This window comes from Artibeus jamaicensis, unplaced genomic scaffold (assembly GCF_021234435.1).
Source record: "Artibeus jamaicensis isolate MK-2021 breed Jamaican fruit bat unplaced genomic scaffold, CSHL_Jam_final contig_233, whole genome shotgun sequence".
In the NCBI taxonomy this organism is placed as follows: Eukaryota; Metazoa; Chordata; class Mammalia; order Chiroptera; family Phyllostomidae; genus Artibeus; species Artibeus jamaicensis.
The window spans coordinates 4,226,301-4,253,231 of NW_026521486.1; the positions used below are offsets into that span (position 1 = coordinate 4,226,301).

Here is a 26,931-nt window from a genome sequence, read left to right on the forward strand (position 1 = left end):
TTGATGTACCCATTAATGCACTCATTGGTTGACTCCTGAATGTGCCCTGACTGGGAATTGAACCCACAGCCTTGGCACATCAGGATGATGCTACAACCAACTGAACTACCCAGCCAGGGCGGGTTGCCCTATCTTGACGGGGCCTTTGGTACCTACCTCCTAGACATTGCTGTGGAGTAGTCCGAGGAGGAGTCCGAGTGCTGAGTGGTGAGCCCATCAGAACCATCCCTGCTGGCCACACACTGAGGGGCAGGCCTCCTGCTGCTGCAACCCACCTTCCCCCACCTTCCCCCACTCCCCGCACCCACTTGGGACTGGGGTGATTGGGACTGCTCCCCTCTGCTGAAGCCCACCTTTGCAGAGGGTGGCCCGGCTGAGTTCTCAGACCCAAGCCCTCATTCCAGCAGCCCCTGAGGCTTCAATGAGCCCAAAGCTGCCTGGCTGGCCCTTTAGGCTCTGAGCCCCTTTCCCACCCTCTCATGTACCTGCCTCAAATCCCAGCTCATTTTCTGCTGAGCAGGCTCAGAGAAGCCCCTTCTCTGTGAGCCTTGCCAGATCTTCCTGAAAACCACTGGAGGTACTGGGTAGGCATCTCAGGCGCACAGTAGGTGCTCCATGCCCAATCTGCTGGCCTTTACCCCATAGGTTCCAAGAACAGCAGTGACTCTAGTTCTTGGCTGTGGTGGGCGGTCACCCCTTTTAAGCCATTCACTCTGGGCCCAATTATAAATAGACACATAATCGCCCCTATCTATATAGATAAAACATTTTTCCAAGATGAGCTGCCCGCCCCTCCCCCCCACGCTGGCACGCACACTCTCGGAGGGATTGGTGCTCCCCTCCCTCCTCCATCCATCCCCTCCTCCCTGCTGTTCCTCCATCTCCACCCTGCTGAGGTGAGATCGGCAGGGCCATGATGTCAGAGGCTCAGCTGATGTCACCGCTCTGGCCGTGACTTCACTTGCCGGCTTGGGCAGGAGGAGCCACGAGGAAGCTGAGAGCTGAGAAACTACCCCCCTTTCCTCTTCCTTCTCCTTTTTCCCTCTCCCTCCTCCCCATCCTTGCTCTGGAGTTCTTCTCCTCGTCCATCAGCCGTGGTCTGTCGAGGGGGTCTGGGGCAAGTGCCAGGAATGATGCTGCTGCAAAGGTAACCGGCATGCACGGCGCCTCTCCCTCCGGTCGTGAAAGTTTGCTCTGGTGTGCGAGGCGTGCCCGCTGGGCACCCTGCCGCGCCACGCTGCCCGGCCCAGGCTCCTGGAGGGGGGCGCGGGCAGGGGTGTCAGGGCCAGGGCAGGGCGGGCAGGGGCCTCCCTGGCGGCCTTTACTGCCTTGTCCCCATCAAAGGCTGCAGCTGCTCAAGTGGCGGCTGCAGCTTTGAAACTGCCATAAAGAGCGTTGGAGGGAGGGGCAGCGCGGGGGATGTTCGGAGCAGTGCCCAAGAGGTTGGCCCGCAGAGGAGGGGCAGCAGGGGCTGCTCTGGTCGCTCAGCGGCTGGGCAGCCGCAGGGGCGTGAAGGGTGAGGCCCCAGGTCAGAGGCCGGGGGGCCAAACTACTGCCCCTTGTCCCCTCAGACCCAGCCAGCATCAGTGGCCCGGGTGCCGGCAGTGAGGGTGCAGAGGCAGCAGGGCGGGGGTGGGGGGAGCTGGCTTCTCCCTCTCACACACACCCCTCCCCGTTATTTCCAGGCATATTCTTCACCTCCAGCAGGCCATTTGTCAGCGGCGATTTGGGACAAAGGAGGGGGCAGTGGGGGGTCTACTGCAAGTTGGGCAACGGGCACGGAGCGTGTGGCCAGAGAGAAACGCCAACAATTAAGAGGCAGATCCAGGGCTTTGCTCATTCAGGCTGTCGAGGGAGCCGTCATTTTGTGTTAGCGTGTGTGTGTCTGAGGTGGGAGGAGGAAGAGGGGAGAATGACAGGAGAAGGATTATGACATTGTGTTGTCTCTGTTTGTGGTAAATGCAAATTTGGCACTGGCAGCTTCCTGGGAAAAGCAGCAGCAAGTAACCCAGGCCAAGGCCTTGGCCCAAACCCGCGGAGGGAGCCCATGTGGGGCGGTTTGAGTTTTTTTTTCCTTCCCTTTTTTCTGTCTGGCGTGTGCTTCTTCCATTTATTTTTCCAGTGAAGTGCAGAAGACAGACAGGCTGGCATGGCGGGGAGGAGGCGGTCCTCCCTCCTCTCTGCCCGTCCTGCTCCCTCCTCACCCTGTGGGAGGCCCAGGCTGCTCTCCTGACCCCCAGACACTGCCCTGTCTTGGCTACCTCTCTGCTAGGTCTGTCCCCAGACAGGGTCATGGTTCCTGTCATCCCCTTAGCCTGGATGGTCTCAGAAGGCTACTTCTGCCCACAGCTGCCTCCCAAGGATGAGCAGAGAACAAAAGCCCAGGACTGAGCTGGAGATGGGGCATCAGAGACGCAGGTGCAGGGCTCTCCGGCTGCAGTTGGCCTGGCCTGCCTGGGAGGCCTGCAAAGGGTTCTGTGGCCGGGCCAGTGTTGGCCGAGTGTCCCAGGGCCTTGGCTCCTCTGGCAGGCCCATGGGGGCAGGGAGCTTAAGCCTGGTCTGTGTTGGGAAGCAACCACAGCCCAAGGCTCTGGGCTGCAACAAGGCTCAGGCAGGTGCCGTGGTTGGCACACAGGTGGTGAGTCTTCGGAGCAGGTCTCCAGAAAATGCATAGGGTGGGGCTTCGCCAGGGCCAGGTCACAGCTCAGGCCCTGGCGGGGACAGAGAGCTCTCAGCTGAGAAGCCGAGGCAGGAGCCCTCCTCCCATGGACGGCCAGGGGAAGGAGTGGCCAGCTGGGTCCACACACACTGGGCCTCGGGCTATGGCCTCATCGTGTTCCTTCCCTGGGAGCTGGTTCCTCACCCTGACCTCACTGCTTCCTTTTTTGCCAGGTCAAGTCCTTCTGGATTCATTTTACCTCCTCCAGGAAGCCTCCCCTGCCCTCCATCTGGATAGGCTGGGGCCTGCACCATGCCCACCTCCATCCCCCCTCACAGCACTGACCACACTGTGGTCACTTGGGTGCAGGAATTCTAAGGCATCCTCAGTGTTCTGGGCACCTGCCCAGAGCTGAGCAATGAGGAGGTTTGTGCCTGGAACCCAGGGGATCAGGTCCAGACTCACAGATCCCCCAGGAAGTTGGGGCACCAGGAGGGAACAGTCACCCAGCCTCACATCCGAGAAGGGGTGATGGGCTCACTTCCTTAGGGCAAACCCACCCAAGGGGGTTTTTCCCCACTGAGCCTGGTATGTGGGGGTAAGCTGCAGCTATGTCTGTGAGGGGGATATCTGTCCTGTGCTGGAGAGCTTCATGTAGTTAAGTAATGTCCCTTGGAAACTGGCGGTAGCCTTGTGTATCTATCCCGGCATTTCCTTCAGGTTCTGGGCCCTGCACAGGGGAGACAGGGTGCTGCACGGGCGGTGTGAGCAGCAGCTGCCTGCCTGGCCTCAGCCTGGTCTGTGAGGCTCTGGCACCCCATGGAGCTTTCTGTGCCAGGTGGAAAAGGAAGGAAGAGTGGACAGGCTCTGCCCAAGGCCAAGATGACAGGAGCACCAGGCAGGTAGCCAGAGAGGCCCAGCTGGCCTGGTCAGCTCACGTCACCCAACCCATGTTCACAGAGCCTGCCCACTCGGAGTCGGCACCCTCCAGGCGTACAGAGATGGGAGAAGCACAGCTGGCTCCCGCCCGGCAGACACCCCAATCTGATGAACCTCAGGAGCTTTGGAGTCAGATGGTTTTGAGTGGGAGTCTTCCCTGGCCTCTTCTAGCTATGTGACCTTGGACAAGTAACTTAGTCTCTCAGAGCCGCAGTTTCCAAAGGCAGAGACCTGGGAGTAGTGACCTCTACCTACAGCCTTATGAGGATTAGAGAGACTGCAGGTGTGCAGTTCGTGGCAGCTGTGGTCGTGAGGGAGAGGGCTGTGCCAGCAGCCTAGGAGCACGACAAAAACATTCTCCCTGGGAGTTACCGCTGTGCGTCCTGGCGGGCCAATCAACAGGGACTTTGAAGAGGAGCTGGCATTTGAGGGCCTGGAAGAATGAATATGAGTTAGCCAGGCTAAGGCAGGGGAGGGCGTACCACCAAAGGAAGTGCAAGAGCAGAGCTTCAAGGTGTAAAAGGCCAGTCATCCCGTGTGGCCAAAGCCCAGTGAGGGGAAAGGGAAGAGGGGGCCCTGTTTCTCTCTGCAGTGGGAGCCAGTCCTGGAGGGAGAACCTGACTCGATGGCGGAGCGGGCAGGTTTCACACATACATCCCACGGCCATTGCAAATGCACCTTCTGGAGGTGTCTGTGTCTTAGAACTTCAGACAGGTCTCCAGGACCCTGCCGAGCTGGCTAGTTCTAGCTCCTCCCAAGTCAGGCCTCTCAGGCTGGCCTTGTCATGTGGGAATCCCAGAAGGCCCCCTGTTTGAATTTAAGGGCCAGCCCGGGCCTTCTCATTAGGAGCCTCAGGACTCCTGGGGCGCAGGACCAGCCCAAGCCCCACTCTGAGCTGCCGTCGACACTGCCGGGGAAGCAGGGTGCGTGCCTCTTCCCTGACGAGAGTGAGGGTTCCTGGAGCAGCTTCTCCAGCCTGGAGCCCTGAGGCGACTGGAAGCGCCTGTGAGGCCAGGAGGGCTGCTCCCCTCAATCCATCCCTGGCTAGGATGGGAACATAGCAGGGACCAGGTCGCCGGGATTCAACCCTGGCCCTGCCATTTACCAGCTGTGTGGCCTCAAGTAAGTGGCCTGCCCTCTCTGAGTCTTGGTCTCCTGGGGTAATAACAGTACCCAAGTCACAGGGCTGGGGTGAAGATTACGTGAGATAATCTTGACAAAGCAGTTAGCATGGAGCCAGCTCCTTTGGGCACTCAGTAACTGTTGGGTTAGAGAAATCAGCCTAGGAAAGTGAAGGGTGTAGCGTCTGTGGGCCAGTCTCTCCAAGCCTCAGTTTCCGTGGCTGTAAAATGGGGGTGGTAACTGTGCTTGGTAATAACTAACATTTCTGAGCACTCACTATGAATTAGGCAGTTTCCCCCAACTCTGCCAAACATGTTAGGATGGGGGTGAAGGGACAGGACATCCCAAAAGCGTGCAGGGAAGAGCCCCAGAGATTTAGTATTTTCTGGATGAGGCAGAGTAGCGCCTTGGTAGTGTGGACAAGATTAGAGTGAATCAGATGGCTGGGGACCAGTAAGGGCCCACCTACCACTGTAAGTGAGCCACCTGGGCTAGACACCCCTCGCACACGACAGCCACCAAAACCTCTTGGGGCCTTGAGCAAGTCATGGCCCCACCCATTGGCCTCGGTTCTCCTCTGTGTAGAATGGCGGCTTGGACTCACTCACTTCTTAGGTCCCCAGCTGCTGGAAGGGGCTGTGATTCTCCTGTCTCCAATTTTCTTGGATGGCATCCATGTAGGTTGTGATTTGGGCGGTAGCATTTGCCCAATGATTTTTTTCCAGAAAGGATGCTTTCTTCCCTTCTGTTCTGCCATCGGCCCACAGATGAACAGCCTTGGTGCTGGCCTTCCCATGGCTCCTCCCTCCTCCCACCAGCACACCCCACCTGGGCTGCAGCCGGGAGCCCAGAGGGTCCCACAGGGCCGTGGCTCCCAGAAGGCCCCTTGAAGGCATTGGGGCTGTCCCTACACCATGTGGTGCACACCACTTTCAGGGAGTGCCCAGGGCTGGGGAGCTTTGTCCAGCCCACACCTGACTGTGGGTCTGAGTTGCCACGTGCTCCCCCTTTCCTCCTCAGCACGAGCTTTGGAGTTGGACAGACTCCTCACCTTTTGCATCACTCTGTGAGGGCTGGGAGATCATGGACACAGCACCGCCCTCATGGTGAGAGATGAGAAGGCCGAGGCTCCAAGGGCTTAGGGAGCTCACTTAAGGTGGCGTCACCCCCGACCTACTACCAAAAAGAAGCCGAGGAGGGGTATAATGCTAGGAGCTCATAAGAGGCAGGGCAGGGAAAGGGAGTCCAGAGACCATTGCAGGAAGAAGGGTGGGGAGACGTGAAAGCTGTGATGAGGTGGTTACCACGCCAGCTTGTCACTGACCTCATAGGACCTATGGGGAATGGGAATAGTAGTCATCTGGTACATGGAGGAGGAGGGGCACCGCACACGGTCAGGGCCTGCAAGGAATGCACAGGTGCCGTTTCCTTTGCCTGGGAGGCATCTGCCCACCTTCACTCGGCCGGGGCATGGGAGTCAGCCCAGGGGTTCTGTGGGTTCAGATCCCAGCCTGGCCACTCACTGGCTGTGATCGCGGGCTAAGTAGTTACTGCTCTAAGTCTCAGTTTCCACACCTGCCAACGGGATCATTGTAAACTCACCTCAGAGGCTTTGCTGTGACAATGAGTTAATGTAGGTAACTCGGCACGCCCCAGAGAAGCTGTAGGAATGTTCTCCATTGCTGCCCCCTCCAAGAGCTCAGACCCCCCTCAAACAGCATTTACTGAGCACCTGCTGGGTGCCGGCACCAGGCCTCCTGTGCCCTGGGCCAAGCCGCCAACCTCAGGGCCTGAGTGTGTGGATCTAACTGGAGGGGGAGCAGCCTGCGAGAATTGGTGTGTTGGCTCCCACTGCTGGCGTGACAGATGTCCTGATGAAGTATGTCACGTTACAACATTTTTAAAGGAAATTTCCGGAAAGTTTTTTTAACCCCATGGGGGCCCTAATAGCCTGAACTATTGTCAGGTTCTTGTCATGGCTTTGCCATGACTTGCTGCAGAACCTCCCTTTCCTGGGACTGCGTTCCCTCATCTGTAAATCGGAGCAGTCGCCGTACCCACCCAAGAGGGTTGGCCTTCGGTGAGACTGCGCATGTGCAATGTGCTTTGTAAACTCAAAGCACCTTGAGGGGTTTTGGTTCTGTTTCTTGTCACTCATGAAATGGCCACCAGCGGTGTCATGCTGGGTCCTGACCTGGGGTGTGGATATCAGTGGGATGCCGGCTCTGCTCTCAGGGTTCCCTGAGTAGTGGCCTTACTAAAACCCTTGACTTTTGTGATTTCCAGAGAACGTGGAAGGCCCCTCAGGCAGCCTGGCCCCTTCCAGGGGAAATGCTGGTAAGTGTCTTGTTGTCTCTGTTGGTTTGTTGCACAATGTTTTTGTATCAGCTCCACGTGCGGGGGATGATGTGGGGGAACTGGAGGTCAGCCCTGCCCTTGAGAACTCAGTCCAGGAGGAAGGATTTGAAAATTCCACACCCAAATGACCAAATGTCTGAGGTTCAGGAGTGGCCAGACGCAAGGCCTGGACTTTCCAGAAGATGCTCGGCCATAGGGCAGCTGGCAGGATCGTTGTAAATGCATATTGACTGTTTCCTCTGCTTGGAATCCTTCAGCAGGCTCCCCTTTCCCCCATGGGAATAAGTCCCCAAGCCTGTGGCTTGCACTGTCTTGCTCCAGCTGCATCTCTAGCTTTTCCTTTCGCAAATGTCGCACCAGCCTACTTTCCCTTCCTGGGAATCTGCTTGCTCCTTCCTGCCTCAGGGCCTTTGCTCATGCTGTGCCTGCCACCTGGAGCTCTCTTCCAGAACCATCATGCAGTCACTTCCTATCTGTCCTTCAGTTGTCTCAAATGTCCTGGATCCCCAAGACCCAGGGTCCCATTATATACCCTCTGTGCACCTGCCATGCTTTCTTACTAATGTGTGTTGCGGCTGTTACCAGATGATTGTTATATGTGACAAGTTATTCTCGCTAATGGCCCCTTAGAACTGTAGGCTCCATGACGACAGGGCCCCTTGGGCTCAATGCCTGGTGTATGATAAGGGCTCAGCTAATGTTTGTTGAGTGAATGTATGATTAGTATTAAGGTAAGGCTTCATGGAGGTGGTGGCATTTGAGTATAACTTGAAAGAGGGATAATTTCAATCTGTAGTGAAGAGGAAGAACTTCCTGCTTCAGGGCATAGGTAGGCACATGGCAGGAATACAATCATTTGTTTTGGCAAAGAGGCAGAATGGGACATGTGAGAGAAGGTTGGAGAACTGAGCTGGGGTCAGATGAGGGCTCTGTGTTCCAGGTGCATGAGAATCGACTTGAACTCTGAAGTCATTTGGAACCCATTGAAAACCTCTGAGCCAGAGGGAGTAGGGTCAGAGCTGGCTTTGGGTAACTGCTGAGCCTGCAAGCCTGCTGCAGGGAGGGGTGGGCCCGGAAGAGGCTGCTGCAGCCAGGAGGACCGGCTGGGTGGTGGAGAAGCCGTCGACGCTGCTGCTTTCTCTTTCCCCGGAACCACACTTGCCTTAGCAGTTATCCTCGCCAGGGAGATGCAGGGCAGTGACGAGAAACCTCCCGTGGCACGGCTGCTTCCAGAAGACAATCACCTTGGTGGCAAGGGAGCCATTCCTAAGTCACTGGAGGGAGAGACGGCGTAGAGGGAGTGTTGACGCCCACATTTCTCAGCTTCCCAGATTGAGAAGGCAGCATCCAGCTTCACGCTCTGCACCTGTGTCCCGGTGCCTTCCCAGTGGTCCAGGAATCGTGACACTGCAGGACCAGCCTGTGGTAGATGAGCAGAAGCATTTCCGTCAAGGCCTAGCAAACAAGAACCACTTCCATGCCCCCACAGCAGGGCACAGCTGATGTGGTCAGGAGAGGCAGGATTCTCAAGAAGTACCTGGGGACAAGTCCCAGATCTACTCCTTAGCAGCTGTGTGCCTTTGGGCATTGTGCTAGCAACTCTGGGCTTCAGGTTTCTTCGGCTGTGAAGTGGGAGCTGCTCGGGCATTGTGAGAGTTAGAGGCGCGGACACGCGTGGGGCCCCAAGCACAGGGACCGCTGGAAGCTCGGAAGTGATGGCTGTATCATGGCTGCGCTTTTCTCCCCGGTTTGAATTCTTCGCAGGAAGCTCGGGTTTCAGGCTTAAAATGAAGAGCATGTCAACAAAACAGGATAGAACAAAGTCTTTTCCCAGCATGCCTCAGCATGTGGCACTGCCTTCCCGTGGAGCCCCACAGAGATGGGGCTAAAAGTCTCGAGCTTTCAAGCAGAAATAATCCCAATGGAAAGGACCCTGCCTATTGTTATCGCTTGATAAAACGGCCCAGGAGCCTGCAGCCCAGCCCACCCGGCTTCAGATTCCAACTCTGCCTCTTCCTATTGGCTCCAGGCCTCAGTTTCCTCATCCACAAGATACTGTGGTAATAACAGCATCCACCTCACAGGGCTCTTGTAAGGATTAAGCAGGTTGATGCAGGTGAAGGGCTCAGAACAGGCCTTTGTCACCGGACGGTTAGATTACTTCACTCTCACCGAGAGCCTCTGTAGTGCTCTAAGTGGCTCAGTGGGGGCTCGGAGGCACGAGGCTGAGTTCAGAGCCCAGCTATGCTGCTTGCTAGCTGTGTGACTCTGGGATGTCTCCTAACCTCTCTGCCCCTTTCCTCGTCTGTACCATGGTGATGACAGTCCCTAACTCATAAGGCTGTTGGGAGGGGTGAGTGGGGTCAGCCAGCTAAGAGACCTGACTCCCTGGAGGCCGAAGACCACTCAGCCCCTCTGCCCACCCACTGCACTTTCCAGATGAAGAAATTCAGACTCAGAGCCATTGGAAGATATGCTGAAGGGCACACGTCATTGTGACCTGTGCTGGGCCACCACGTCAGGGGCTACCCCGGGAGCACTGGGCCACTAGCAGCAGGAGTGCCTAGTGGACTGAGGGGGTGCTGTCCTGTGGGGCCAGGCTGCATGGACCTCCAGCTGCTCACCTGGGTCTCCCCTGCTGTTCTCTCTCTGCTCACTTGTGGGCAAATGACGGACAGCAATGCCACTTGCTGGGCAGGCCAAGTGCCCAGCCTCCGGGTAATAACATGTTACCTGAGGGGAGAAGCTGGTGCTGACCCTGCCGTCCTCTCACATCTCTTTCCCTGTCCACCTGCTGGGACCCACCAACTGTCTGTGTCCATCCATCTTTCCAGTGTTTACTGAGTGCTAGGAAGCTTAGTGGTTAGGAGTAGAACTTCTGAAGACCTGGGATCAAATGCCAGCTCCGCCTCTTCCAAGCTGTGTGACTTGGGACAAGCTACTTAAACTCTCTGTGCTTCTTCAGTGGCCCCATCTAAAGTGAAGGTGATAGCAGCACTAACCTCATCACATTGTAGCAAACACAGTGCCTGTTCACAGAAACCCTGCATTTCTCTGGGCTCTGGTGGGTGTGGATGCAGTCCCCTACCCTGCATAGGATGCTGGAGACCTTAGGGAAGCAGAGGTGTCTGCCCTGCAAATGCTCACACTCCTGGGAGAGATGGACACGGTCATATGCACAGTCCAGTGTGACCAGTGGGAGCTAAGGAGGGAGCCACAACTTCCATCCTGGGGGGTGGGGCTCACCTCCTGAGCAGAGGTCACTGTGAGTGATCCTATGATACAAATTCATGCCATGCGTGTCACAGATACCCAGCCCTGCAGGATCCTACCCTTGCTGTCCTCTTAAGATTCCCATAGCACTACACTGGGCACAGCCCTCCTTCGAAGAACAGATGGCTGTCTCCACCCTGCCAAGTCTTGGTATTCCCTGGCCCTCTGGAGCCTCCTTGACCCCTTTAGCTTTGGAGCTGGCCCTGACTTTGCCCCAGAAAGACTTATCCCAAGCCCCTATGCCTTCTCCATCAGTGCTGACAGCGTAGCACACAGCACGTGCTGTGTGGAATGAAGGCGAGCCACAAAGGATCTGGCCACCATGCTGTTTGTGTACTCTGCTTCCCTCTGCTTTGCATGGGGAATATGCCTGGCTTGGGACTGGCTCTGCAGGGTGCTGTGTGGGGGTCCCACTCTGATAACCCTAGGCGTCTGCCCGTTGTCTCTGGAAAACAGGAGGCCAACCTCCTGGTGTGCTCGAGTTAGCAGGAGGCCCCTCCCATGAGGAAGGAAAGCCGGGGCCCAGAGGAGAAAGGTGAGGGCTGCACGTGTGTGCAAGAAAGCCTGCCAGCGAGAGGAAGGACATCCGCTCGCCGCTGAAGGCACGACAGGCGGCTCACCGCACAAGTCACTGATTTGCCGGGCAGGGCCAGTCTCCTCAATCAATCTGCGCTGACACATGGTAGCGGAATCAGTGACCTAGAGGCAGAAGGCTCCATTTGTAATCCCAGAGTGGCCCGGGCGCCTGGAGGAGGGCAGAGGAGTTTGTAATAAAGGGAGTGACACAGGGTTTCCAAAAGCTATCTCTGAGCCAGAGAAGGAGGGAAAGGATTAATTTTGCTTCTGGAATTGAAACCACTGATTCAGTTCAATAAGTATTTTTTTAGTGGACTGGGTTTGGAAAGAGGAAAAAAAGGAATCTACTGTCTTTTTCTTAAAGTGTGGAAAGAAAAACAGGACTCTCACACATGAAACAATGAGAGAACAACAGAAGATGCTAGCTAACATTATTGGGGGTGGGGGGCTCCCAGTTACTGATTGAGCTCCAGTCACTGCAGGACTTAGGGCAGCGACTTAATCTTTCTGAGCCTCTGTCTGCTCATGTGTCATATTGTATCCACATCATAGAACTGTAGCCATCGTTAATATGTGCCTGCTAGTGTCCTGAGTTTTTTATGCAGATCTCTAGATTCTCATAACACCTATGTTATGAGTGAGGTTATATTATCCCCATTTCATAGCTGAGGAAACCGAAGATCAGAGAGGTGAAGTGAATTGTCAAGGCCACACAGCCCAAGAGTACCCCATTCTGTCCGTTGGTGGTAACATCCACATGTTCTTATTCCAAATGGTACCAAAAGGGACAGTGACAGACTGCCAAGGGTGAAGAAGCTGAGGCTGGCCTAACCCTAGGACTGGGAAGTTTCCAGGTGGAGGTCAGCTGAGCAATGTTCCTGCAGAATCCAAAGGGGTGGAGGGGGCTCCCAGGTCAGTCCCAGGACAGAAGCCAGGAGCAAACAAGAGCCTGGATTCCAGTTATCTGTCTGCATTCTTTCCCTCTTTCACCACCCATTCCATGCTCCAGTCCCCCAGGCTGAAACCTGAGTGAGCTGAAGGAGAGAGGAAAGGAAGGGGGGAATAACGGGGCAGGAGACAAGGAAGACAAGGCTTCCCTTTCTTTCATAAGTTCTTTCAAGAAATTGAGGGTGCCCCCAACACCCAGGGTTCAAGAAGGTCCCCTGGACCCTTCCATGTTTGTCCAGAAAATATGGGTCTCTGTTGAGAGTCCCCCGCAACCTTTCCCTCTGTGGCCCTGATCTAAGCAGAAGCCAGCACTGGTCTTTTAAAAGAACTGGTGCCAAAGAATTTGAAAATGAAACTCACAGAACAATGGGAACAGCCAAAGGGCAGGGCCTGACGGCCTGTTCAGCTCTGCCCTGGAAGAGCCGCACCCCACCTGGCATGCAGGAGGTATTGGGAAACAGGTCAAGAATGGCCTTGACCCACGTTGGACCGGGCCCCCAATTTGTGAGACTGGACAAGGCAGGAGATATAACTGTCATCCCTGCTCTTATCTTCCTGGGGTTGTAGAACTACCTCAGGCCCTGCTGGGCATCCCTGTGCTGGGGACAGGTGTCACAGCAGTCAGGATCCTCCTTGGGTGGCCTGAGGCAAGGCAAAATGTTAAGGAGTCTGGCTAGGTGGAGTGAGAGGGGAGGGGTAGAGCCAGACCCTGGGGAGCTGTGTGCCTCAAGTATACCTAAATCTGAGCCCCAGGATGCGCCTGGTTCCTATCAGCCTCCACCTGTTGTGCAAAGCACTCTTCAAACTCCAATTTACTTACCAGTTCGGTTGCTTCAGAAAAGGATTAACTCCAACATTCAGGGACGTGGAAGCCTACTTTAGGATTTTAGCCAACGTTAGGGATCTCTCCTGTTCCCATTGTGCCAATGGGAAACTGAGGCCCAGAGTGGGGAGAGAACCTGGCCAGGTATCCAGGTGAGTCACAGGCAGGGTCACAAACACTCCAAACACATCATCACAGGCCTCACTTTTGATAGCAGTGGGTCACACCACGCAAACATCACAGTGGTTCTACAACTGAGATTAAAAACAAAAAATCAAGCCATTCCTTTGCTCCGTCAAACATATGTAAGATTTGCAAAGGAAGTCTGGAAACAGCCTGGACTTGGCACCACGAATCCCCCACCTTATCTCCAAATTAATTTCGGACTCTATGTCCAGCCAACCAGGCATTGCAGGTTTTAATGCCGCTGCAGGCGAAAGCAACTGGCATTTGGTGAGCGTATATTTTACCTGAGAAGTTGGTGGGCCTCCCTACACCTCGCTTAATGAAAGCGAAGGAAACTGAGGGCCCAAGTCATTCAAAGACACGTGGGGCGAAAGGGGTGGCGGAGGCAAAGGAACTAGGTCTACAGGGCCCTGAGGGTGTCTGGCTGGCAAGACCCGCCCCCGTACCAAGCCCTACTAAACAGGTTACCAGAGGAGGTCGGGCCTTGCTGCCACAGACGTGATTCTGAAGTTGGAGACCTCAGGGAACTCTATAAAGCCCAAAGAGACATTCCGGGCCGCTAACTCCCCAAAAAGTTGGCTTGTGGCCACTGCCAGGGCCGACGGACGGGAGCTACGGGCCAAGATGGCACTGGGCAAGCAGCAAGACCCCCCGCGCTGCGCATCGCAGCCGCGAAGAGGAACCCCGCGCGACCAGTGTGGCGAAGCTAGGGTCGGCCAAGTGAGCGCAGGCCTAGGCGCCGCCGCACGCGGGTGGGCACGCGCGCGCGCGCGAGCGCCGGCCCCGCCCCCTGGCGCCCCGCCCCCGCCGCGCGCCCTCCCGCCCGCCCGCGCGCTGCGGCCTTGAGCCTCCCTATTGGCCGTGCGCCGTCACCTGACGCTCTGTTATTTCCTGTGTGTTGGGAGAATGGAGAGAAAAAATCCCGAACCGAGCGGCTTTCGGCCCCTGCGAGGCTGCCGCGGCCTCCGTCGGGGGAGCCCGCCCTGAGGCGTGCCCGACTGGGGAGCGAGTGCGCGGGCCAGAGGGAACCTTCAGGGGCCGCGGCCCCGGCCCGCCCCGCCGCCGTCCTGGGCGCTTGAGCTGGAGGCGGCGGAGGCTCCCCCACCCCCACCCCGCGCAGCACCGCCCGACGCCGCTCCCTCCCCTCCCGCCCCCGGCCGAGGCCGAGGGACCGGGAGGGGGGCTCCCGCAGGTAACCGTCGCCCGGGCTGGGGGGCAAGGGGTAAGGGGCAGAGGTCAGGACTGAGGGACTAGCGCCAGGGCTGGGGCCCGCCCGGGATGTCTGGTCTCGGCTAGGGGCAGAGGTCCTTGCTGGGCCGACCTGGGAGTGCTGAGATCCCTGTTCTCCAGGGCCGGGACCCGGGGTGCTGAAGGGAATGGCCCCGCCCGGTCTGACCCGGAGTGCAGAGAGGTGCGGCCCGGCCTGGTCTAGGGTTGTTGAGGGGAAGTGGCCCGGCCTGGCATCGGCGTGAGGTGTCTGGGTCCGGCCTGAGAGTCCCGCAGAGCTTGGGCACGGTTCTAGCCTGAGGGTGCCTGGGTGGGGTTAGTTAGGTACCTGCTCATCGTAGCCTCGGGTGTCTGGGAGGTGGGTGCGAGCAGGCGGTGCCCGGGGATCGACTGGGTCAGCGACGCCCGCCCTGGGGCCCCTGGCCACTTCGGGGACCTGGCTGCGCTCGCCTCTTCTCTGCGGGCTGGGGGCGAGGCCAGCGGGCGGAGGGCCGGGCTTGGGGCGGGGAGGGGCCGGCCGGGCGGACTGGAGCGGCGCGGGGGCGCCCGGGAGTGGGAGCGCGCCGCGGCCGCGAGAGGGGACAGAGTCCGGTTTATTGCCTTGTGAACACCTGAAGCCATGTGGACGCTGCTGCTTCGTGCCTATTGGGGGCGGAGGACAGGTACCGGCTGGCAGGGCGTAAGGTCCCGGGGTGGGGAGCGGAGCGCAGAACACACTTCCTGCGTGGGGTTTTTCTCCCCCTTCTCGACCGCGGTGAGCAGGGCGGGGTGTTTGATGCGGTGGTCCCCGCGTGCGAGGGAGCGCATGTTTGGGGGCCCTAGCCTCTCAGCTTTCCTTTTTGAGGGGGAAAGTGGTGTTGGAGGAAGGTGCCTGATCGGCCCTGCCCGCTGTAGCAGCGGCGGGAGGTGTCTCCTACGCTGGGATGGGAGTGGAATTTAGCGAGTTGCGGTGGGGGTGGGGGGTGCCGAGGAGCAGCCGCCTTCCTGGGCTTGTGGGTGGGGATTATTGTCTGTTTCTGTGGTTGTGGATACTAGCTCTGTTTTCCTGTGTGAAACACTTTAGTTTGCCTTTAGGGGACAGATCAAAATTAGGACATTAGGATTCCCCCTCCTTCCCTCTGCTCCTCCCCCCTCCGTCTCTCAAAGATTAGATGACTCTGGTAACTGCTGTAAAATGGATGGAATTTTCGAGCTATTATCTAACAGGCATATCTTTGGATGATAATTGGACCCTTATGTTAACAGCCTCGGTGAAGAGTTTTATGAAACATTTTATGTGGGGTGGTAGCTTGGTGGAGTGGGAAACTGCACTGAAGTCCGAGCCTGGGGGACCAGGAATCTTCAAGCTTTGCCACCAATGAACCATAACTTTGGCCAAGTTACCTGCCTTCTCAAGGTTCCAGTTTCCTCATCTCTTAAGTGAGAACTCTCTTCCAGAGCAAACATGGGGGGGTGGTTTGGGGTATTGTTTTGTTCTTGTCTCTCCCATTCTGTGCTTTTGTTTCAGCCAGAAGCCTCCTTCCTGAGAAATGGCAAGCTGTGCCTTACCTGGCTTTTAAGAGCCTACCTCACTTTTTAGCTTCCGGCCTTTTCCTGCTCCAACAGAGCATAAAACTTGGTCAGAATACAGTTTTTCCTTAAATGCTAGATGTTTTGTGCTTTTCAGAAAGTGTATTATGTTCTAGCCTATGGCGATTGTGTCTTGTATACTAACGTTTGCTTGCTTGTTTGTTTGTTTGTTTGTTTTAAAAAAAGATGCAGTATGCTAAGTTCTGTTCAAGGTATTTTAAGTTGCCTTAAAAAAAAATCCACCCAGCCCTGGCCAGGTGTCTCAGTGGGTTGGAGCATTGTCCCATATGCCAGTAGGTTGCAGGTTCAGTTCTCAGTCAGGGCACACACCTAGGTTGCAGATTTGATCCCTGGTCAGGGTGCATATGTAAGGCAACCAGTTGATGTTTCTTACATCAGTGTGTTTTTTCTCTCTCCCTCACGCTTCTTCTCTCTCTAAAATCAATAAGGTGAGGATTAAAAAAAGAAGAAGAAAAGTCACATCCACCCAGCATACCTGAGAGGTTGATCCTCTCTCCTTTTTCTGAGAGGGCATAGAACTAGCTGATGAGGGGCCTGGATGTGACTGCCGTCATCCCCCCCCCCCACTTTAAAGCCTTTACCAGGTCCAGCATGGCTCAGTGCCTGCTCAAGGCACAATCAGATAGTGGTAGATTGGTCTTGGAATCCATATTTTCTTTTTCTTTAAAGTTATAATGAACTTCAAATCTGTACTTAAACAAAATAATGGAAAGCATGATCTTTGTGACTGTGCATTGTGGTTTAGTGACCTCTGGGAGTTTTCTAAACTTTCATTTTCCCCACACTTGGCCACTTTTGCCAGTGCACCTGAGATTTAATCTAAAATGTTTCTCCCTATTTCTTTCATCCTCATTTCTGCAGTTGTGTCCTGAGCTGAAATCTTTATCAGCTTAAAGAATGATATACAGTAATGTATAAGGGGCTGTCTCTTTTCAGTTACTGTTTTACAGTGCACAGGAATCATGTTATCTGGGGACTGCTCTCAGTTAGACCAGATGGGACTCAAAAAACACATTTACAAAGGACAGTTCTTTCCCAGTATGCCTTAGGTGCTCTTCTTCATGGAGACTTAATATTCTAGGCACCTCGGTGCTCATTAGATCTGTCTGGGGCTTCTGACTCTGCTGCCTTTATGTTCTTTTTGTGGAGGTAAAAATAAAGCAAAACAATAAAGCCCTGTTTACATCATAGCAAAACTGCATCAGTGTTATACATTTGAAATACAATGCAGCTGACCTTTGAACAACACAAGGGTTGGGGTGCTTATCCCCTCCATCCCCTGGCATATAACTTTTGACTCCGCCAAAACTTTACCAGTAGCCTACTGTCGACCAGAAGCTTTATTGATAACATAAACAGTTGATTAATGTATTTGGTATATGTCTTATATATTGTATTCTTACAATCAGGTAACCTAGAGAAAAGAAAATTGTAAGGAAAATACATTTAGAGTATTTATTGAAAAAAAATCTGTGTAGAAGTGGACCCGTACAGCTCAAACCTATATAGTTCAACTACATATTGAAAGCAAGGCTTTTACAATGGACAGTTTGGGCACATTGCGCTTAGACTGGAGAGTTTCTTATTATTAGTTAGGCTTTCGAAGTCCTTTTAATACCAATGCCTGTGCATGGTGCAGTATGAGGGAAAGGTTCTCATGGCAACAAACGCAGTTGGGACTTTTCTATATTCGAGTGGTGTTTGCTTTGTAAGTAATAGCAGGCAGGTGAACTCGAAGGTTTTATATGCCTTATTGGTATACCTGATGCTTCATTCTGGGGAAGTTAAGAAAGAAAACGTTAACTACAGTGGAAAGTATCCGTATGGCAGTGTGTACGTGTAAGCTGCTCTACTGGAAAGGGTGGAAGTTCGTTGGAACACTTGACTGTCAGCCTGATTGGGAAGGTGGTTCCGTGTTCGAGCATCACATCCTTGAACATGGATTAAGGTCTCGGAGTGTCGTGTTCTAATTTTTATTAACAAGTATTTGTAGGTCCTGTTCTAAGCATAGGGGATGCAGTGGCGAGCAAGATAGAGAAGGAGCCTGCTCTGGAGACAGGCTGTGAACAGTACATCAACGTGAATGTCAGGCGGTGATAACAGCTATTAAGAGAATACAAAGACAATATGATAGTGACTCAGGGGATGCAATTTCAAGTAGTCGTGAAGATGCTCCCTTTTCTGAAGCCTGTTCTGCCAGCAGGGCAGTCAAACTTGATCTGTGGGATAGGTAGAAATGGCATTAAACATAGTAAATAACTTGCTTTAGTCCTGAGCATCTTGAGAAGTTAATCCAAACTATAGAGGTGGCTTGTTTAAAGTCTTCCCTCTGTTCACATCCTTATGCTTTGTGAATGGAGACTCAGCTCAGAAGAGCTTGCGAGGGGTCATTACTGGTGCCTTGTAAAGCAGGGTGTCAAACTCATTTTCACCAGGGGCCGCATCAGCCTTGTGGCTGCCTTCAAGGGGCCAGAACAGAATTTTAACATATAAAGTTGTATGTATAATATATAAAATTATATATATGTATGTATGTATAATAAGGTATAAAGGGCCAGAATATAATTTTAGAACTGTATAAATGTAACTACTCCTTAACAGTTAAGCGAGAGCTTGGCGATGCCACCGGGTAGAAACAAGGTGCCAGGCCAGATAAAACAAGGTAGACGGCTGGATTTGGCCGCGGGCCTTGTGTTCAGCCACCTGTGCTGTAAAGGGTAAGAAAGGAATGTTGTCAGCTCTTCCTAATCATCCCAGTAAAAAAAATGTAGAACTATGTGAAATACTGGTTGGTGCTAGGCATTATTAGAAACATCTTTTAGTTGTGTGTATGATTCTTCATCGGGGAGTTGGATGGGGTGTTGTCATCGTCATACTCTGCCAGAGCCCCAGGCGAAGCCTGCAGCTGTTGGTGACACCCGTGTGCATGGCGCTGTGCTAGGTAGTGCTTCAGATGAAGGATACAAAGCCACTGAGTGGAACTTGGGTTGTGGGGGCGGGGGCTGTTGAGGGAAGCGGAAGATCTGAGAGCAGGGGCTCTAGTGGGAGAGGAAACAGCACAGGTCAGAGGGGCATCATTAACCATAGCCCAGAGAGTTCATCCTCCCCGCCTTTCCTGACCAGCTTGCCTGCATCCTACGTACATACCGTCACCTGCCCTTTCTGTGCACTCTGCTTGTGGAGTTACGTGGAGAGCATAAGGAAACCTAAGAAATCGCCTAGTTTGGCCTTTTGGCTTTACAGCTCAGGAGAGGTGCCGAGAAGGTGGTGGCTTGTCCTGGGTTTTGCTGCTTTACACCGAGAGTCAAGGCTAGGACCCTGTGCTTTTCCACCATGGCCCACGCTCTCCCCAGAGCAGTTAGCAGTTGCTCTTGAGTAGAAGAAGGGAGCCTCCGGGTGCTGATGCACTCACTTGAGAAGCCTGTGTCATTCCAGTCTTAAGTCAGGAGAAAGGCAGCATGTCCACCTCGAAAGCAGAGGATAGACAAAGAAAATTTTCACAAAGATGTGCAGTGTTGATTTCTTGGGCCTCATTGACTTCATCCTGGGTATGTCTTGGTCCAGGGTGGACTTCATGGAGAAGCTCTATGCCATGTTTAGCACCAGTTGTGATGTTGGAAGGAGGCCCTTTACATGTAGGGGGAAATTTCTGATATGAGGCTTAAAGCTGAGTTCTAGAATTTGAGTTGAGGCCTTAGGAGTCCTACATTTTCACCTCCAGGGCCCAGTTCAGGGAGGATTTCACTTCTGCATTTAAAAGCTCCCTAAGTACCAGGTGTTATTTCGAGAGCCTGGAGCCGGTTCACTGTGCCTGACAACAGTTGGGATCCTTGAGGAGCAGGCCTGCTTCCCTGGATATTTCCCTGTCTTGGTGCTCTGGTGGGCCAGTTGCCTGAGGACAGCTTTTATATGCCTTTGGCAGTAACGTGAGAAGGCACTCTGTTGTAAAAGCCATGTGATGGGCACTTTATGGAGTCAGCAGAGCATCTCTAGGAAGATGTGTAGCCTCAGTCTGGCTCCATCACTTATTAGCAGCGACCTTGGGCGTTTTGTGGGAGCCAGTTTCCTCACACATGAAATGGAGGTATCCTGTCCTCAGGACCATCGGGAAAAGTGCTCAGATAGGGAGAGTGTGTAGTAGAGCGTGCCACCCACAGGCGATGCTCATTGAATGGTAGTGGTCCCTGACCATTCTGCACTGTGCCAGGTACCAAAACGCTGGACTCAAGCAAGACTGGTTCCTGCTGAACCTAGTGCTTGTGCATCCTCAGCTATCTGCCTAGTGGAGAAAGGCAGTTAAACAGGGATATCAAAAGTGCTGTAGGGGGTGCTGTAGGGGGCGGGGGACCTGGTGCTGTAGCATGATGTGTAACCTTAACATGAAAGGTCATAGGAGGCTTCTCAAAGGAGGACTGTTTTCTTCCTCATCACCCACTTGGCTCTCACTTGTCTCTTCCCAATTTTGTGGCTCATTCCTCCCCTTGTACTTGACGTTGGCATTCTCTGGGCTGTCTCCCTGGTGTTTTCAGATATCCTCAGGCTTTCACGGTTGTCCATAAGCTGACCACCCCACATTGGAATCTTCAGCCAGACCCTCCTAGCTCCTCCACCTCCTGCTTGATGCTGCTGCTGGGATGTCTCACCAGTGACTTGAGCTTCACAGTCCAACACAACACATGTTCCTCAGACTTTCTCCTCTACTTGTTCCCTTCTCCGTAAGAGGCTTGTCATCCATTCAGTGTCTCAGGTCAGATTTCTCCTTTTCCCTTAGCACCCCCTGCATCTTACCCACCAGCAAGCTCCTGCCAGCGCTCTGTCTGTGACCTAACTGCCTGTCTGCTCTGCTGCCACTACCCTCTGGGCTGCCTCCTCTCCTACCCGGGGCACCTGGGTGCCTCTGACCAGGGCCTCCCCAGGGCTCCCTCTGTCTGTCTTTATTCCACTTTGCCCAGAGTAGCCAAGAGGCACCTGTCTCTGCTCCACTTAAGATCTTTTAGCAGTTTCTCATAGTACTTAGAAGTAAATCCAAACCCCTTGCCATTTCTCACAAGGCCTGAATACCCTCACCCTCCCTGCTGTCTTCGCTTGCCGCCCTCCAGCCCCACTCACGTTCAGTCTCCCGAAGGTTCTCTTGCCCACCTCAGGAGCTAAGCTGATTTCCCTGCCCAGAGCCCTGGCCACTCCAGCCTCTTCTCACCTGCTCTTCAGGTATTTGTTGAATGAATAAACAGCATGAGATAGGCAGCAGAGGGGACAGGGCAAGGAGGGGAGGCAACTTTGGGAGAGCTGAAGAGTGAGTCTGACTGTGGCACAGGTAGAGTGCATTCAAGCAGAACAGCCAGCACTTAGGTAGGTACACGCCGAGACGAGTATAAGATGGTGCCGCCACTTCAGAAAGCCAGTAGTTTCTTAAAAAGTTGGAGGTATGTCTCCTCTCTGACTGAGAAGTTCTATTTCTAGATACTTATGCAAGAGACATGAAAGTACATGTCCACAAATAAACAGACCTTGTACAAGAATGTTCACACTGGCCTTTTTCATGATAGCCCCAAACTGGGAACAGCTCAGATGCCCCCGGTGAGAGTATGGATAGACAGACTGACACTCTCCTGCAGTGGAAGGCCACTCAGCAATAAAAAGGAACAAACCACTGCGCAGGTCATGAGGGTGAATCTGACACACATTATGCTGAGTGGGAAGCCAGAAACGTAGAAGTACATAATGGATGATCCCACTTACAAGACATTCTGGAATAAGCAAAACTAATCTGTGAGGCTAGAAATCAGATCAGTAGATGCTTCTTGGGTGGGAGGGGTTTGACTGGGAGGGGACAGAAAACTATCTAGAAACATGGAAATGTTCTGACTGTTGATAGGCGTTCATCAAATCTGATGGAGTCATATTCTATGTAATTTTACTGTATGTAAATCACACCTAAAAACAACCTAGGAATTGTCCTAGATTTCTCCCCACCCCCAGTGTTTAATCTCCCAGCAAGTTCCGCTCATTTTATGTCCTGAATTTGTTCCCTTGCATCTCAAGCACCACCCCTTCTTATCTGGACTATATTAGCCTCCTGACTGGTTTTCCAAGCCCCTATTTTCGTTCTCAACCCAAACCATTTTCTACTTATGTTAGCTGATCTTTCAAATTCAGATTGGATTGCCTCCCTTGTCTTCCTAGAACCCTCTGGTAGCTGTTCACTGCTTCCGTGGTGGTCTACAAGGGCCCATGTGACCCCTGCCTCCCTCTGAGCCCCTCTGACCTGGCTCCTCCTTGCTCCCGAAGTTCCAGCCTCATTGACCTAACAGCCCAAGCTCATGTCTACCTGAGGACCTTACTTCTTGGCTCCTCCCCCGCTTGGAGCTCTCTACCTCCCAGATCCTTGTGAGACTTGTTTCTGTTTGTCATTCAGGTTCAGTGTAAATGTTTCCTTCTCTGGGAGGATTTCGCCACCCTCTCCGTCTAAAGCAGTGCCCCATCACCTCATCTTCCATTATTTTATTCATAACTTTGATCACCATCTGGAATTATCTTGTCTTTTATTTATGTGCTGTCTGTCTCCTCCCTCTAGGATTAGCTTGGCTTCTTGTTCACTGCTGTGTTCTCAGTGCCTGTAGCAGTATTGGGCACAGAGTGGCTTTCAAGTAGCGACTAAGGGGGAATTGAGCACGGCGGTGCTGGGATGAGGATGCTGGAGGAGGTGGGCTTGTGAGGGAAGAGGGTCAAGGCCGTCAAGACTTCTGGCCTGAAAACGAGGTGGTGGTGGTGCCTGTTGGTGAAGTAGAAAACAGTGGAGAAAGCGAAGATGGGCGGATAGTGATGAGTTGTTTTGGACTTTAGCAGGAGGTGCTTGTAAGGAATGCGTCAGGGGCCTGAGGCCCAGAGGCCCAGGCCATTGAGGAGCAGGAGCTGGCCGTGTACTGAGACTTGGAGGTTATCACGGGAGTGTCAGCCTCGGAGCGGGCAAGATTGCTCCCGCGGGTAAACAAGGAGTGTGAGTGTGTAGAGAAGGGGTTCCTTTTTCCCTGAGTAATGGGTGTCTCCCACCAGTAACAAACAGGCTGTACAGAGCTCAGCCCCCTAGAACAAGGGTGTCCAACCTTTTGGCGTCTCTGGGCCACACTGGAAGAAGAGATGTTTTGGGCCATGCATTAAATACACTGTGACACATAGTCACCAAAAAATCTGATGTTTTAAGTAAATTTACAGTTTCGCTTTGGGCCACATTTATAGCCATTCTTGGCCATGTGTTGGACACCCCAGCAAGGTCTTGTGGTTTTAGACACCATCCAGCCCCACCCCGTCAGTTAAGTCACTGTTCCTAATAATGACAAGTGTCCAGAGGGTCAGGACAAAACTCTGAGGAATGCGAACATTTAAGGAAGCAGGGTGGTGTTTAAAGAGCAGAGAACGTGCAACCAGACAGGTTAGGAGGGAAACCCAGATGAACGGCACGAGGAAAGAACACGCTTCAAGCCAGAGGCAGTAGCCAGGAGTGTGGAGATGTGCTTTTGTAGGTGCGGGGCAAAGCCCAGTGGTAGTGTGCGGATGAGAAAATGAGGTGAAGAAGTGCAAACCATGAGTTTGGAGTCCAGCCTTCCTAAAGTTTGGCTGTTAAAGTGAAAAGGAGCTTCAGGGAGAGTCCGGAGTCAAGAGAAGACTTTTTAAACATAGGAGAACCTTGAGCCTGTGTGCACTGAGGTGGGACCGAGCCCGAGGGTGCTAGATTGAGGACCCTCCTGGAGAACCCCGGACCCAAGGCCATGGATAGTGAGAATCCCCCTCCCTGAAGAAAGCAGAGGTATGTGGATGGGAGCAAATGAACTTGAGGGTTGGGAAGGCAAGGAGTGCTTTTCTTTATATTCTGTGACGGTGCTCTGCTTAGGGACAGGAACCAGGTGCAGAGCTGGAAGCTTGAAGAATGTAGGGAAGATGCGGAGAAACTGCTGTGGCAGGCGGATAGCGCCAACTATGGAAACCAGCATTTCAGGGGGAAAGTAAAAGGTAGTTGAGGTGAGTTTTCTTTCTCCTGGGATTTTTGAGAAACTGGTCAGGCCTTCACAGTTCTTTGTCTAGCTTTGGATTCCAGTGATTTGGACTCAGCTTTTCCTGCCTTGTGCCTGGCAGTCTCACTCCTTTCCCCGTACACCTCTGCCATCCCGATACATCAGGCCAGTGACTTGTGCGTTATGGCACAGCTCCCATGTTTTATTTACCAGTACTTCGGGGGCACTCACTGTGTTAGGTAGGTGGCAGTGTTCTAAGTGGTGTATCAAAACAGTGTGGAGAAGTAGGGGACACTCTTATTCCCTGGGAGCAGAGCTGCCCCGGGGCTGCAGAGGCACCTGGGGCATGAGAAATAGGAGTGCCTCATCCATCCTCTTCCCAAGTCCAGCCAGAGCAGCTCTTATCACCGCTCTCTTATCTTTGGGGTATTAGTGTAAGATTTGTGCTGGAAAGAAAGGCCCAAGATTTTTGAACACCACTGCACTAGGCTTTAAGGTCCTTGAGGTCAAGGCTATGTTCTATTTCATTGTGAAGCCCCTGCAGCTGGCCCATGGCCTGCGAGTGCATTGAGAGCAAAAGCACCATTTACCTCTGATCCTCTTCTCTGGAATGCCCTGTCTTCCTCCTCCACCTTCATCCTCAGGTTGCTGTAGACCATCTGTTTCACCCTAAGATGTCTGTTCTTAGGTGGCTATCATGCGTCATTAATCTTCATGTCCCTTTCCTTTCTAGTTAGTAGATATTAATGTTAAATCTGGATTTGTAGAGAACTTGCAAAGCATTCCTATAAGTGAGTAAAACAGATGAAGGATGGGGAAAATTCAGAGAAAATAATAAACAAAAAACTGGGTTGTTAGTCTGGTTAAGTATTCTAAGCAGTGAGGTAGCAAGGGTCCTAGGAGTGATGGCTGCTCCCTAACTCTGAGGCGGGAACAACAGGTGAGGCTGGGGGGTATTAAATGGGTAGGTACACACACTAAGGAACGCACCCCTGCCCCCTTCCCATGAGGAAGGCTGGGAATTCCTCCTGGGGCGTTTTAGAACAGTGGAGTAGACCCATTTGTATTCAGTAATTCCTTCTTGAAGGCAAAGGTGTGGAGAACATGCTCTTAAGACTCCAGCTGAACAGCTGCTATGAACAGCACACAGTCAGGGCACATGAGCCCAAACAGAGTTACAAGAACCTGTACGTTCCTGAACAGAGACAGTGGAAAAGCACCTGAATTTAGTGCTGTTTGTGTGTGTGTGTGTGTGTGTGTGTGTGTGTGTGTGTGTGTGTGTGTGTGTTTTCCTAGTGGATACACGAATTTAAGCGTAACAGCAGTAGAATCTTCATTTTCTTTTAGTTGAAGTCTTTGTGATAGGAGATTGAAGGTCCAATGTACTGAATAGGAGAATGGAGTGAAGGGCTTCAGTAATGAGGCAGTCCGTGTCATTTATTAAATATTTCTTTAAAAGAAAACTTTTTAAGATTCTGTGGCCTTCACCTGTGCACAGAGTGATTTTGTGTTTAATTTGCATGAACTGGAAGATGACTCTTGCAGATAAGTGTGTGTGACCCTTTGAAGGGGAAGAGGTCGGGTGCGGATGTGTGAGGACAGGGACTTTCTGTTCCCCGTGATATTCCCAACACTCACAAGAGTGCTTGGTGTGTAGTTCATGCTCAGCAAATAGTGTTTGTGTGAGTCAACAAATGAAGCAGAATTTTGCTGCCATCTCTTAAAGGAATATGCCATAGAAGCTTCCATTTCTTTTCTCCCCTTTGGTTCATGGTCCCTTTCTGAATTCATGAGTTCTATGAGTTTATTACTTGCTGGTTTTTATTGAACTTAACTTGCTTAACTTTCAGAGGATGCTGGCTCAGTCTACTGTTTTCTTGATTTAAATAATCAGTTTATTTTTTAAATCAAAATATTAGATTTTAGAATTTCAGCAGAAATTTTTTTGTATAAATAAGATTTCTCTTTTTGGTGCTTTCGGTTTTTCATATATTTAAAGATGCTAACCTTGAATGTGTTACTAGAGAGAATTGGCACTGACTTCTAATTATAGTGGTTGGTATTATATGTATGGAATCCTTTCTCAACTGACCAAGCATTATATCTACTGACTATTTTTCTTGCCAGTATTCTTAGTACTTGATACTGATCCATCTGTATCCACTGAAGAAGCTTCTTCAGTGAGTGATTCATTCAGAAATCTTGTCCAGGAACCCATGATTTGGAATACAACTCAAGAGGTGTCTCTGCTAATGTAAGGTCACACCATTGACCATGTACAAGTCATGTCTGATTTCATTCAAACCTGAGAGAAAGCAGAGTAATGTTTTCTCTCTGCTTTGGTTAATTCTAAATGAAATCATTTGGAATAGGGCCTGGCCAGGTGGCTCAGCTGGTTGGAGTGTTTCCTGTGCACCAACGGGTTGTGGGCTCGATCCCCAGTTGCAGCACTTACAGAAGGCAACCAGTTGATGTTTCTCTTTCACTTCTACATGTCTCTCTCTCAAATAAGTAACTACCTAGGTCTTCCCAGAAAGTATCCAGCCATGTGATAGGGAAAAACATTTATTGAAGAAGATACAAGAAACATTGTACACAGGGCAGTGATGCCTTGGTACCCTTCTAAGTAGGTGCCTTGGGCCCTCACACAGTTCTCCCAGCATCTCTTCCTCTGTTCAAAAGAGTCTGCAGAATCCTTTGTCGGAATCACCATTAGCTGCCCTGTTGTATTTTCCTGAATCTCATTGACTATCTGAAATCTCTTCTCTTTCAAAGGTGATTTTAGTTTTAGGAAAAGCCAGAAGTTACAGGGTGTCAAATCTGGCCAGTAGTGGGGCTGAGTCACCTGGGTGATTTGATGTTTCACCAAAGAACTCTGCATGAGACGTGTTGCATGAACAGGTTCATTGTCGTGATGAAGCTGCCAATCAGCTGTTGTCATCGAATTGCGTCTCTCAACCAACGAAGAACACTAAGGTAGTGCTCCTTATTGTTTGGCCTGGAGGGTCGGACTCACAATGGACAACACCTTCCCAATCAAAAAACACAGTTAACATGGTCTTAATCTTGCTGTGACTTTGCCACACCTTTTTTGGGTGTGGAGAACCAGGTGACTTCTGTTGGGACAACTGGACCTTCATTTGTGGATCAGAGCTGTAGACCCACGATTCATTTCCAGTTACAACCTTGCGGAAATCTGGTTCATTGGTAGTGGTTTGAAT

General features: G+C 52.4%; 1 protein-coding gene across 4 annotated transcripts in view; it reads left to right on the top strand.

Moving 5' to 3' along the window:
* The first annotated feature begins 7,041 nt into the window (after positions 1-7,041).
* TCF20 (transcription factor 20) overlaps positions 7,042-26,931 on the top strand; it is a 97,024-nt gene continuing 77,134 nt past the window's right edge. For 2 of the 4 annotated variants that reach the window (XM_053661475.1, XM_053661476.1), the window contains exon 1: positions 7,042-7,057. In XM_053661475.1, coding sequence (XP_053517450.1) covers positions 7,052-7,057 — 6 coding nt within the window. In that variant the 5' untranslated portion in view covers positions 7,042-7,051. Of the gene's footprint in view, positions 7,058-13,778; positions 14,077-14,685; positions 14,774-26,931 lie in introns of those variants that run through there. The other 2 variants (XM_037160612.2, XM_037160613.2) reach the window with 2 other exon arrangements.